Genomic DNA, 14,487 nt, shown 5'->3' with positions numbered 1-14,487 from the left:
TTAATAACCCCTTTCTAGTCTCTATCAGACTTGAGGGCTTTTTATTCTTTGTTTGAGCCCTTTGTCTTGGTTACATTTTGTTTAACCTTGGTTCTATTGGATGTGTTTACATTCTGTGTTTAAACCATATATATATATATATATATATATATATATATACATATATGTATATTCTCGATTCTGATTGGTCAGAAGGTGTACTTGTTGTTATAGTTTCTATAGTAACAATTTACACAGGGACTTGCCAGATGCTTAACATAAACTCGTCTAATAATAAATTAAAAAATTGACTAATCATCAATATGGTGCAGTTTTCTCCAAGGAGATATTTATTTAACATTTATGGAAGAAGTCTCCAGTGTTAGCGCTCTGCAGCAGTCAGCCAGGTCTTCAAGGACAGAGAACTTTTCTGGTGAGGGATGATTGTTTATAGCTGCTATAATGTAAGTAATAAAAGGAACTAACTCATGGAGGTTTCATGGAGGTTCCATAACATTAAATGTAGCTGTAAACAGATAAAAAAGTTTGATGTATTGCTATTTAATATATGAAAAATAGTAAATGTTGGCACATTGCTGTGGTATGCTGCAATTTGGTTTACTGCTGTGGTACACTCCATTTCATCACACCATACCATCATTAATTATTTTCCATTATTTATATAACAGCACAGCACTGTGTTATTCCATACATATTTTCTTGATAGTATGCTACATTTTTTCCCCCAATTTTCTCCTTAATTTAGTCTTGGCCAGTTCCCACCCATTAGTTAGGTCTCCCCATCATACAACAGCTATCTGGGAGGGTGAAAGCTAGCATGTTCCTCCTCTAAAACACGTGAAGCCAGCCAACCTCATCTTTTTGAATGCTGCTCTTGTTGCATCTTGGGGCGGCGTGACACACTTGGAGGAAAGTGTTGTCTGTCCACTTCCTCATGCATGAACTCACACATGCCTATGATTGGTTAGGGTCGCTGTGATTGATAGCGGAGGCAGAGTATAGTATACTACATTTTTATTAATGTCCTTTCCACCAGATGCTATCGGAAATTCTTTTGGGATTACAAATATTGTTAACATTTCTAAAAATTGAGATAATAATTGAGGTATACTGAGTGTTTTCAAATCATTTATGAGCAACACCACAGGCTGCTGGTCCACCACCGCTTTGTATTGAACTTCTTTCCTTTTAAAGTTCACTGCGGGAATAAAAAATGGAATCAACGCTTGATTTTATCCATGATTGTGCCGTCCTCTTTTTTTTTTTTTAAAGAAACTGTTACGCTGATGTGCAGCTGAACTGTCTTCAGAGACCACATGTGTGCTTTCATCTTCACATGAAAGCATGAGAGTGGTGTGAGAGCGGAGCTACACCGAGCACCGCATTCACTGAAGAGCAGAAGCTCTGATCCTAACTAGTCCGTGTGTGTGTGTGAACATATATATATATATATATATATATATATATATATATATATATTTCACACACACACACACATCAATCAGCCATAACATTAAAACCACTGTGAAGTGAATAACGTTGATTATCTCGTTACAGTGGCACCTGGTAAGGGGTGGGATATATTAGGCAGCAAATGAACAGTCAGTTCTCAAAGTTGATGTGTTTGAAGCAGGAAAAATGGGCAAGCGTAAGGATCTGAGTGACTTTGAGAACAGCCGAATTGTGATGGCTAGACGACTGTGTCAGAGCATCTTCAAAACCACAGGTTTTGTGGGATGTTCCCGGTATGCGGTGGTTAGTACCTGCTAAAAATGTAGAAGAAGGTGGCCTGGTCTGATGAATCACGCTTTCTTTTACATCATGTGGATGGCTAGGTGTGTGTGTGTCATGTACCTGGGAAGAGATGGCACCAGGATACACTATGGGAAGAAGGCAAGCCGGCAGAGGCAGTGTGATGCTCTGGGCAACGTTCTGCTGGGAAACCTTGAGTCTTGGCATTCATGTGGATGTTACTTTGATACGTACCACCTACCTAAACATTGTTGTAGACCAAGTTCACCCCTTCATGGCAACAGTATTCCCTAATGGCAGTGGCCTCTTTCAGCAGGATAATGCACCCTGGCACATGACAAAGAGTTCAAGGTGTTGACTTGGCCTCCAAATTCCCCAAATCTCAATCTGATCAAGCATCTGTGGGACGTGCTGGACAAAGAAGTCCCAACTCACAACTTACAGGACTTAAAGGATCTGCTGCTAAGGTTTTGGTGCCAGATACCACAGCACACCTTCAGAGATCTTATGTGTGTGTATGTATATATATATATATATATATATGCATATTTGCTCTTACTGTACTAAAGGCTAGAGAAATGAGTGCTTGAGTTTGACACTGAAGCACACAGACAGTTAGACAGTGAGTCTTCAAATGCCCGGCCTCCAGGTGCAATCTATTTTTAATTCATACGTAGTGTTATATGATCTTCCCTAAAGCATCGCTGAATCGTCAGTGTAATCGAATACCTGTAAAAAACACCACTGTTAAAACTGCTAACCTTTATTTCATCACGTCAGAAATACACCTCATTGTAATGAACACTATGTCAGCTTCCATCAAAGGAATTTTATGCGAACATTTCTTTAGTGCTTTAAAATGTTTGCTGATGTAGGTGATGGAAATGATTGTAGCTTAGAGTACTCTTCCACAAATGGGGTACACATACTTCTAGAGGTACTTGGAGGTACTACAAACGGTAGCAAGGGTACTTAAAAGAAGACAAGACTATTAATTTAACTTGAATGTCCCTTTGTGGGAATCTGATTTTTAAACAGTGTATTTATTCCTACTTAATCACTCACGGCACCTTCTTCTGCTGCCACGTGATTGGCTGACATGAATGAGCATGTAAGGTGTTCCTAATAAAGAGGCTGGTGAGTGTGTATATATGTTGACAGAGGAGAGCTCTTTGGCCTTGTTGACGTGACTTGCGCGGTGTAAACGCTGATGTCCCCTGGCTTTGCATTCGAACTGTGGCCAGATGGGAGTGTGTGTGAGAACCTGCTGCCTCCTTCACTGCCTCCTTCCCTGTTCAGCTCGTGTCCTCTTCCCTCAAGTGCTCTTTGAGTGCGTACCATCTGCCACTCCGTTCTCCTGCAGACAGCTACGTCAACATCTGTGTGCCCTGTGGGCTCCGACACCAAGCACTTAACACTACAAACAGTCTGCTGAGCTTCTCAGCAACAGCAACCCTGAGACAGCGAGTGGAGGAGGTTTAAGATTTATTACATTATTACTAATTTATTACCTTTAGCGTGAATTGCATATGAATGAAACTTAACCTTAACCTTAACAAGTCACAAATTCAAATGTAATATTTCAGAAAACAGACCAGAAATCACAACTGAATGAAATACTTGAAGAAAATATCTTCAGAGGCTCTTTAAATGCTGTTGGCATCATCCAAAAAAAGAAAGGAATTAAAGTTATTGTAGTAATATTAAGCCAGAATTTCAGTAAAATGTCTGATTATTTTATAATACGGACCAGATTTTAGTGAAACTTTAATTAAATTATGGTTTTATTTGGCTCTTTTTAGTCAAAACAGATTTCCACAAATTTAATACCTGCCCATCAGTTGTCTTATTTTGCACACATCACTGTTGCTGCAGTGTATGGTGCGGTAAGTCACTCTGCAGGTGTTAAGTAAGTCTCTTAGCATTAACTCCACCCTCTATTTTGCACTTTTAAGTATTCAGTAAGGGAAATGAGTAAAATGACATCAAAGCGTCAACGAAAAACACCAAAACGTACCGTTTTGCTCATTTGAGAGATCCATTGTGGATCTGTTAGTAAACCAGCTGAACCTTGTTTGTCTATGTGGCTATTTTGAGGACACTCCATTAAATACTATCCATATGTCACAGTCTGTAAGGTGTTATTGACATGGATGCATCATACATGCACTTTGGTTTCGAAATCAGAGCTGAAAGACATAGGACTGGTGGAAAATCTGAGGAAAAGAACAGATAGCTGGGTCATGTGATCAGCATCTGTAGATGAAGTGACCGCATGAACCTCACAGCAACACCAGCTCCGTGTGTGTGTGTTTGTGTGTGTGCTATGTGTGTGTGTGTGTGTGAGTGACAGAAAAACAGACAGGAGACAAAAAATATTACTACAAGGCCTTCATACATTTTTATGACCAAGCGGATAAGGTCAGCTGTGTGCCGTGGTTACTAAGCAACACTGCAGCTCGCGGCTGGACACTCGTGAATGAGGGAACTCGACTCACGTGGTTTTTACTGAGACTGACAGTGTGTACAGCGTCCTGATGTGTTATAACAACACAACTCAGGTCAACAACTCAGTGTGTTTCTGTGTGTGTGTGTGTTAATGGTTACGCCACAGATTACAGTGTACTTGAATATAGCCTCATTTACAGAGAATACACCATATAGAACACCATATTAAAGGGCATTTATGCTATTTTATATAATCATTCAAAAATACCAAAAAATGCAGTATTTCATTTAATAACTGAAGTTTAATCTAACTTTCTCTGAAAAAAAATCAGTGACCATTTTAAATGGTCAGCGCTTCAAAATAATTGTTCACCTATTAATATACAAAATTATTGTTATTAGCAATAAATATTGAAATTGAAATGTAATTAAAATAAGCAAAAAGGAAATGACGGTTATTATTAATCATATATATTATATATGATTATATATTATACATTACTGTTTTGAATATAATCAATTAATACCTATATACTGATCATCATACTTAATAAACAAGTAAAAATCCCAAATAAATAAATAAATAAATATAATAGATAAATAAAAAGAATTCATTCACAGTTACTACTACTACTAATAAAAATAATAATGTTAAAAATACTACCTCATATACTCATCGTTTATACTTATGCAACTGATTTGTATGAGCTAATTGAATTGATTCGGCAAAACATGATTATTATTAATCATATATTTCTATATTATTGTTTTGTATATATTCAATTATTACACAGCTAAAGATCTTCATAATTAAAAAAACAAACAAAAGTTCTAAATAAGTAAATAAATACAGAACTAACTACATAAATAAACATATATATATATATATATATATATATATATATATATATATAATTATAAACATATAATTATGAGCTAATATGTAATATATCTGTATAATGTAAGGTAATCTGTAATACACTGTATGTTGATATAATAATCCGGATCTGATGTGTAATCTCTGTACAATCTGTCAGTGTTGAGTAAGTGTGTGTAATCTGTGTGTAAACTGCAGAGAGCCTTCAGCAGGCAGACAGGCACAGGGTGGGGTCACGCCCGCATTACGCACAGCATGCTGGGATATTGGGTGGGGTTGGGAGGGATGGGGGTTGGTGGTGGGTTTGATAGACTGAGTCTGTCATTCTGGCCCAGAGGAGACCTGATCAGTATTGTATACACACCCAAGACCACAACGTGTGTGTGTGTGTGTGTGTGTATGTGCGCACACATTCTGCGGTAGTGTTTCATCCTCATGAATGTAGCTGGAGAAAACCCAGGGCTGATGGAGATGAGCAGAGAGATGCTGGTCAATATGCTGGATCAATGTATGGATTTTCCAGCACGCCTCATCAGACCTGTTCTAGCCAATCAGCTGCTCACTGCTTTTTTTCTAACCGCAGGATTTAATTTGGTCCCAGCAACGTGTGCTAGTCTCTTAGTAACACACTGCGTCTGCTGGAATATAAAGCCACTAATACGGTTACACATGGGGAGTCAGATAAAGAGGAGTCATTTAATGTTTATATGCAGTAAAATACTGGATGTACCTATAATGATTCATTTATCTTATTTCTTAAAGTGCTTAAACATGTTTCAGTTCCTTTATTCAATACACTTACAGAAACAAAAGTGAAAAATCAAGCAGCAATATTGGGTAAGCAGTATTCGGCACGGCATGCTTTCCTGGAGCAAAGTTTACATTTACATTTATTTATATAGGTTTTAACATGTTTTTCCAAGGCGACTTACAATTGAGCTGAGTAGAAGAAGGTTAAGTGTCTTGATTTGAACTCGCAACCTAACCGCTGAGCCCCCACTGCCATATTTAAGTGTTTTAAATGCTGTCAATTCACATGTAAATATCTATTGTGTGAATTGTGTGTATCATTATCTGCATTAGCTAGCTTGTCAATTTTCAAACATTAGCTAGATTTCCCCCCATTTCCTCCCTAAATTAGTTTAGCCAATTCCCACCCACCAGCCAGCTCTCCCCTATCATACGACAGCTAGCAACCCGGGATGGTGAAGGCTAACACATGCTTCCTCTGAGACATGTGAAGCCAGCTAATCTCATATTTTTGAACTTCTTTGCATGCAGCTTCTCATCGCAGCGTATGCCCCCTTCCTCATACAAGAGCTCACAGACGCACACGATTGGCTAGTGTTGCTGTGATTGACAGGGGACACCCCTCCCACCCAGAGTGCACAGCCAGCTTTGGTCTCTTGGACTCCCAGGCACGGATGTCTGTGGCATCATCGGGATAAGGCGACCGTTTTTCTATCCCCAGCTAAATTTTTTTTAGCATTCCAATCTTATGATCCAGGTTTTCTTTGAGGAAATGACTTTGTAATTGATGTTGATGTGACAGATATCATGACGATATTATAATGTCATGACTGCACGTACCAAAGTGGTTTATTTCTCTTATAACACAGCAATTTTAAAAACTATTACCAAATGTTTATTTATTAAAGAACAACAAATTATGCTTTTTATCCCGTTCATAGAAGCATTTAATATTGAAAGTCCTTTTTTTTTTACACTATATGGCCAAAAGTTTGCAGACACCTGACCATCACACCCTTACATGTTTGTTGAACATCCCAGTCCAGATTTAGTCCCCTTGCTGTTATAATAAGCTTCTAGATTTGAGTGTTGCTGTGGGGATTTGTGTTCATTCAGCTACAAGAGCATTAGTGAGGTCAGGCACTGATATTGAGAGGAGGCGTGGCATGAAGTTGGTGTTCCAGCTCATCCCAAAGTGTTCAGTGGGGTTGAGGTCAGGACTCTGCTTCCAACTTTGTGGTAACAGTTTGGGGAAGAATCCCATATTGGTGTGATGGTCAGGGGTGCACATACTTTTGGCCAGATAGTGTCTAAACAGTCATTCCTTCTTCAGCCTGTCTGTTTTTCTCTCTCTTGGGGTTAATAAGACAAAAAAACACTGCTTGTCATGTTACAGAGAAACTGTAAAGTTTACTACCAACTAAAGTTTAGCTTAGTAACAACTTCACCTCTGACACTGGAGACTCCTTCCAAAAATTGTTGTATAAATATCTCCTTACAGAAAACGTCACTATAATATAAAATACACATTTCGTGCATTCACCATACCGGTACTTGTGTAAGTTGTTAGTATAGAAATATTAATTATTTAATTAATTACTGTTGGAAAGAATATTACAATAGAAAATTAATCAACACTTTTTGACCAATCAGAGTTGAGAATTCAACAGAGCTTTGGTTTAAATAATATAAGATGACTAATGTATATAGTACAAGACCACGTATTTAATTAAGCACAATTTCTACTAAGAATGCTTTGCATTGTCTTTTTTTAAAAAAATGAATATTAGAGGTATAGTGAAACGTCACTATTATCAGTGTTTCTCCAACCTTTTTTTTTTTCTCCCGGTTGTCCCGGTGCTGATGTGCAGATATGGAAGTGCTTGTTGTGGCAGAATGCACAGAGCTAAGGGACCGGCGCCGCATACACACCATTCATAACGCCAGTGACAATCAACCACGTCGACAAAAAAAAAAAAAAGCACAACGTTGCTGGAAAAAAACACATGTTCAGAAAAAGTAATGGATCCTTCCATCTTCCCAAACTCTCGGATGGATGGTGGCTGATATCCCAGCATGCCCTGCTCATAATTAGCTGCTCGGTTTAGTCAGAGTTTTCCCTCAGGTCCTCTGCTGTCCCCTGGGTTCGGATCACGCTGAAGGACCCGACTGGGGGAGACGTGTCCAAGGGCAACGTTTTTGTTTTTTCTTTGAACACACGCCTACATGAATCTGCTCCATGCTGATCTACATAATACGAGTTTCACAATGTTTAATGTCGCCTGTGATCATTTGTCTTCTTTTCCAAGGAGATTTTTTTTCTTATATTCGGTACAATTTGAATTTGAATCTTTTATACATTTTATTCAAAAATGAAAACCAAGCATCAGGATTGCATAAGCAGTGTTTAATGTTCATCTTTGACTACACGGTTATCCTATATATATATATATATATATATATATATATATATATATATATATATATATACATATATATATATATATATATATATATATATATATATATATTTTATGTAAACACCTTAAGGAATGGTTCTTCTCAAAAAATATTTACACACTGCCCCCGTCCCCAAATATTGATCTTGGAAAACACGGTTGCTGTCTGAAATCTTTACATTTTGTAGCTAACACATAGCCGAAACTTGTAGCCTTCAAACATTAACCCCGCCTTTAGATGTTAGGCCACACCCCCTAGCTGATTTTGGTGCTGGTGCTGAGGAAGAAATGGCACCTTCAAGATCTCTGACGATCTCTTTCAGATTTTCTCATCATACTGAAATACAGTCACTTATTCCACAACGATGTTGAATTCTCGATTCTGATTGGTCAGGTGTTGATTCATTTTCTGTTTTCAGTAGTGCAGCTGCAAATCACAGGTTTATGTGATTATTAATGTGCTTGTTCTAATATGTTATTGTTTCTATAGTAACAGCCTATTCATAGGGACTTCTATGGCAGACGATCTACATAATATAAACTAACGGATTAAAAGGCAAATTGTTGGTATGGTGAAATTTCCATAACATTTATGGAAGGAGTCTCCAGTGTCAGCATTTCGTAACAGTCAGTAAGTTTTCCGAACAGAGAAGATATTCACTGCAGGTTCTTGATAACATGACAAGCTATGGTTTTGGTCTTATTAACTTCAGAAGAGAGAAAAAGAGAGGCTGATGAAGTAACGACTTTACAGTTTACAGCTGCTATTACAAGTGATAAAAAGAACTTTAAATGTAACTATAAAGGGATAAAAAAAACTGTCATTATTTGTCATAATTGTCATAATTGTTGGCAAGATGATGAGGTATAAGAGGAATAAAACACTTCAGGACATGCTGTTATAGGAAAATAATCAATGTCAGGGTGGTGACAGTAATTCAGCTTCATCGTATGATTATTTTCCTGTAACAGCACACCCCCCATGTGTTTTATTGCTTATACATCCTGCGGTTTTCAGTAACAGTTGATTGTGCACTCATATTGTCGCACATCATGTATTTGTAGTTCTCCATCTACGCTGTTTCACCCTGAGGTCATCCTTCATCTTTCTCAAATTTTGATTTGTAATGCATGTGTGTGTGTTCATCATCAAGCATGTCCTGGAATCAGATCACAAAAGAGAAACGTGTGAAAGTGTTAGCACGGCGTCTCTCTGTAGCGACTCGCTCTGCGGCTCTGCGGCTCTGCGGCTCTGCGGCTCTGCGACTGGGCGTGTGGTGTGGTGTAATGATAGCACCGAGGAGAGAAATGGCGGAACCAGGTGTACAGCTGGAGCGGAGCTGATAACCGCCGCCGAGCGCCATTACTATCTCCAACCGCTCCATCTCCAGCACTCGGTCACTACACCAAAGCCTCCAGTCCACCTAAAACGAAAACTCGCTCAATCACCACACCACAGCGAGACGTAATTCATTCTCCCAAAAGCGTAGTGGGGAAAGGGAGGATGCTAAGAAAGCTCAGAGGAGCTCTGCGTGCGTGTGTGTGTGTGTGTGTGTGTGTGTGTGTGTGTGCCATGCTCTCTGCAGCAGCTCTATAATGATGTGTATTTTCGGCCCCGGGCGCTGAACAATGACGGCTCCTGTGTTCAGCAGCGTGGGCAGGTCTGCGCTCGACGCTAAACCAATCAGACAGCAGCAGCAAACACAGGACAGGTGCAGTTTGTCTGCAAAACACTCGACACCCAATATCACACACAAGATCAGCAGCAGGAGCGCCGCTAATGCCTCCTAAGATTCTCAGAATTATTTGTGAATGTAATATTATTAGTAGTAGCATTTGTAGTATATCTATTTCTTTTAGCTGAATTTATCTATTAAAATTAGAATATATTTTTTTATAATATTCTCATCATTATGTATTTATTTGTAAAAATATTACCATTATTATTACAGCATAATAAACATGTTTATTAAGCTAAAATAGGAGAATGTTGAGTTATTATTATGCAATTATATAGTTATTATACTTGTACTTACACTACAACAATATGGTGTAATAATAATAATAATAATAATAATGTAAAATAGAGTAGAGTAATCACATTTTAATAATAATAGTAGTAAATACAAACGTATATATATATATAATTATTATAGTACATTATTATTATTTTTTTCATGTTGTTAACATAAAATGTAACATTTTATATAACATTTTAGCATACATCTTGTAATCTATTATTATTATTCTAAGTAGTAGTAGTATTTTACATTATTTCATGTTGTAAATAATAAATTATAATAAATCTATTTTATACTTTAATGTATTCTTTTTCTTCTTATTATTATTATAGTGTATAGAATAATAATAATAATAATAATAATAAGGATTATATTATCTTACTATAATATGGTGTTATAAATGAGTAATTATATAAAAGTAATAAATTATTTGTAAGATCTTAATCACAAATTGGATAACACATATTGTCAGTATTTGCTTCTTCTTTTTCTTCTTCTTCTAGTTATTGTTATTAAGAATTGTAGACTTTGTAACAGTATTTAAAACAGCGCAGTGCGTGTTTGAAGTAGTTGAGTATTAAATGAAAACAGGGTTAATATGGAGCACTTTGGCTTAATGGCCGCACTGCACGCGACGCCGGTGCTGAGATTTGTCAAGGTCAATTAATGAACGCAACTTAATGCCCGCATGTAAACGCCCCCCCCCCTTCCCCCCCTCCCCCACTCCCCCCCCCCCCCTCGGGGCTCATGAATTATAAAGCAAACACGCCAAAGGACACGGGTCCATCTCGTCCAATTAAGACGGCATGAGGGAGCTGCTGTACCTCTCCCTGTTCTCTGTGTGTGTGTGTGTGTGTGTGTGTGTGTTGGAAATAAATGTAAATATGAGAGAAGGGGAGTGATGCTGGAGGTGATGAGGGAGTTGAGTGGTTGGAGTCTGGGCGGAGTGGCCCTGCACCTTTAAGGAGAGAGACACAGAGAGAGAGAGAGAGAGAGAGAGAGAGACGGCTATTCCGCAGTGCTCGGAGCCGAGCGGACGTGTGTGAGTGTGAGGAGCAGCACAGGGAAGATGTGTGTGTGTGTTTCCTCCTGGATGGAGCGACGTGGTGAAGAGGGACTCACTTCTGACTACAGCTAACAGCCGATAAAGCCGACTCTCCATCTGGATCTCATGCTTTATGTTTCATTTATTAAACCTGTTATTTTTTTTGCACTTTTTCTTTTTTTTTGCAGTCCGGGGGAAACTTTCGCCGTGATTTCAAACCCATGACCGATTGGAGAGGATTAACTTTTTGTTTTTTGGACGTGTGCTATTCCCGTTACTCACGGATGAGGGTCCACCTGTGCGAGGGGCTTTAGGGACGACAATCAGCAGAGAGAGAGAGAGAGAGAGGAAGAGAGAGAGAGAGAGAGAGAGAGAGAGTGAGAGAGAGAGGTTATAGAGCTTATATTGATATATGTCATACTGACAGCCATAAATTGAAGATTTATGAAGTAAAATATTCAAGTGTGCAGGAAAACATAGCAAAAGTGTGGGGAAGAGGATAGAAAATCTAAGCTTGGGGATTGAAAGGAGCGGGGCATGAGGATATTGGCCATCATCTTTTTCCAGTGCATCTTGAATGGTGAGTTGATTTTTTAAAAATAATAACACAATGATACATCTTTGATTGAATGAATCATTTGCCTTGATTCAATATATTAAACCCGATCATTCTCAGAGGTTTTAGAAAACTGTGAGCTCATCCTGCTTATAAATGCATGAAGATTTATATTCTTTAAATAATGCAGCTAAATCAATCAATCAATTTGCAAATTTGCCTTGTAGATTAGAGTTTTTTAAACTGAATAGCACAATAAAATCCTTCATAACTGGTGCATCTGCATGCTTTTGAGACCTGTATATAAAAATCTAACATTTTTCCCCAGCTTTAAATACACTCCCAAAATGATCAGATTTTTTTTCTGTTTTTTTCTTATTATTTTTCTGTGAATCTCTGTTCAGCATCATGCAAATTGCATCTGCCAGTATGTATCGTTCCATTAAATAAACACGTCCTGTCATTCCAGCTGTCATTTGATCTAAAAGTAAACATGCAATGTTTTAGTTCTAATGATTATTACTGTTAGTGTTAGAAATGATGCTAAAAATTTGAATAAGGAAAATAAACAGCACACATCAGTTGTGCTGTTTGAATTAAATTGAATTATTGTATCATGCAATGTACTATATAGCATTTATATATAGTTCAAATGAATGAGAAACAGAGACTGTTAGAAAAAACAACATCTGTATTTCTGTTTTTATGGCGTCACATGCGCCATGTTGGAAACAGCATTAAAGGAGGGGAAAAAAATCCCAAATTCACCAGTTTATCACCACTGTGTGTGTATTTTTGTTTTTTTATTTTTTTTTTTCATCCTGAATCAGAATTTAGTTTATGCAAAGTCGTGCAAATACGAAGTAAAATCTGAATGACCTCTAAAAATCTCTCGATGAGGGGCGCAAAAAAAAAAAAAAAAAAAAAAAAAAAAACGTGGCCGCGGATCTAAAATGGAGAGGCGTTGAGAGGGGCTGCTGGTTGCTGGGCTAAATCAAGAAGGGTGTGTATAGAGGGAAGCGGCGGGGGGGGGTGGTGGTGGTGGATGTAGGGGTGGTGGTGGTGGTGGTGGTGGTGGGGGGTAAGAAGGGAGTGGAATCAGGGAAAATGGGGGCATTTAGAAGGATTTTTATAGAAGATGGACGCAAATCGAACGCAGATCCATGTGTGTAAGAGTGTGATGGCGGAAAGTCAAGAGAAGATGATGGGGGGGTAAAAAAAAAAAAAAGCGTTGCACAGTGGAGCAGTGGAAGTTTAGCACAAAGCACGTAGCATTGCGATGATGGACACATGCAGAGACACGTGTGTACCTGCACATTTCTTTTATTTCATTCTCATGCATCCAGGAAAGATTGTATAAACACTGCTTCATCACAAAATCATTCTGATGGACTGACATAGTGTGAAGGCTTTTATTCATTTATTTATTTATTTATTTATTTTTGTACGAGTGTTACCATTTGATCAATACAGCCCCATTTGCGGCAGTGTGTTTGTGCACCCGAGACACGTTCACAGGGAATCGATCTTGATCTCGATCGCGTAGTTTTTCGGGTCGACGTTGGCCCGAAGGCTGTAGAGCAGGTTCAGTGCGAGACAGAGATGCCGTACAAAATGCAGCGTTCAGGATGTGGCGGCGCACGCAGCCCGCTCCCTGCATGGTCTCTATGGAAACCCTTGTAATGGATGACAGCGCTTGCGTTGCGCAGGTGACCCCGGAAGTCCGAGTGCACAACAACTGGCAACCTGCTATTTATACGCCGATGCTTTCAGGCTCAGGGAGGAGGATGTGTTGTTGGATATAAAGCTGCATAGTTATTTGTAAATCTGCGCACATTTTCTTTACTGTTACACAGGTTATATTTAGAAACTCTATTTTTGAACAGAGAATCTATTTGAATCTGAAATCTTGGGTGCGTTAACATTAAATCTTTAGGTCATTCACTCACAAGAAAAAAATGGATTCTTCACTTGTTCCTCTGGAGAAAACAGAGTGTTTCTCTATTAGACAGGGTTTTAATATTGTTGGAAAGCGATTGAAGAATTTTTTTCTACATGTGTAGTATTAAATAAACTTAGAAAAAAAATTTAAACATACAAATTTTCATGGTTCTTCTATTTGATCTTCTTGAGGAACCTTTAAATGTTTTAACTAGAATCCTACAACAGAGCAAATACAACGCTGTTTAGAAGCAAGGAACCTTTATGGATTATTTGCATTGAGATAATTGCCTAAGATTTCATTTTAAAAAAAGGTTTAATCTAGAACCTATTTGATCTTCTGAGAGAACCTTTCAAGTAGAACGTTTCTCTTTAGCACCCTTAACCATCCAAATATGCTTAATCAACACTTTTAATAAAAGTGTAGTGTGAGGCTTTCTATAACTCACTGCTAGGTACACACTTCAAAAAAAAAACAAAAACAAAAGATTAAACTAGAACCCTCAAGGATCTTTTGATATTTCCTGTCTGGTGAAAGGTTCTATGGAGAACATCTTGGTTTCCTTTCAGAACTGGTTTCAAGTATCACTTTAGAAAGAGCTCTTATCTAACATTTTTTCATCGAGTGTGTTTAACAT

General features: G+C 38.1%; 1 protein-coding gene across 1 annotated transcript in view; it reads left to right on the top strand.

Annotated features, from left to right (window-relative positions):
* Positions 1–11,114: 11,114 nt before the first annotated feature.
* dscama (Down syndrome cell adhesion molecule a) overlaps positions 11,115–14,487 on the top strand; it is a 78,736-nt gene continuing 75,363 nt past the window's right edge. The window contains exon 1 of the mRNA XM_034312923.2: positions 11,115–11,932. Within this exon, the coding sequence (XP_034168814.1) occupies positions 11,890–11,932 (43 nt within the window). The 5' untranslated portion in view covers positions 11,115–11,889. The remainder of the gene's footprint in view (positions 11,933–14,487) is intronic.

Source organism: Pangasianodon hypophthalmus, chromosome 17 (assembly GCF_027358585.1).
Source record: "Pangasianodon hypophthalmus isolate fPanHyp1 chromosome 17, fPanHyp1.pri, whole genome shotgun sequence".
NCBI lineage: Eukaryota > Metazoa > Chordata > Actinopteri > Siluriformes > Pangasiidae > Pangasianodon > Pangasianodon hypophthalmus.
Note: the sequence above shows the minus strand (reverse complement) of the source record. Positions and strands in the feature narration are given on the sequence as shown.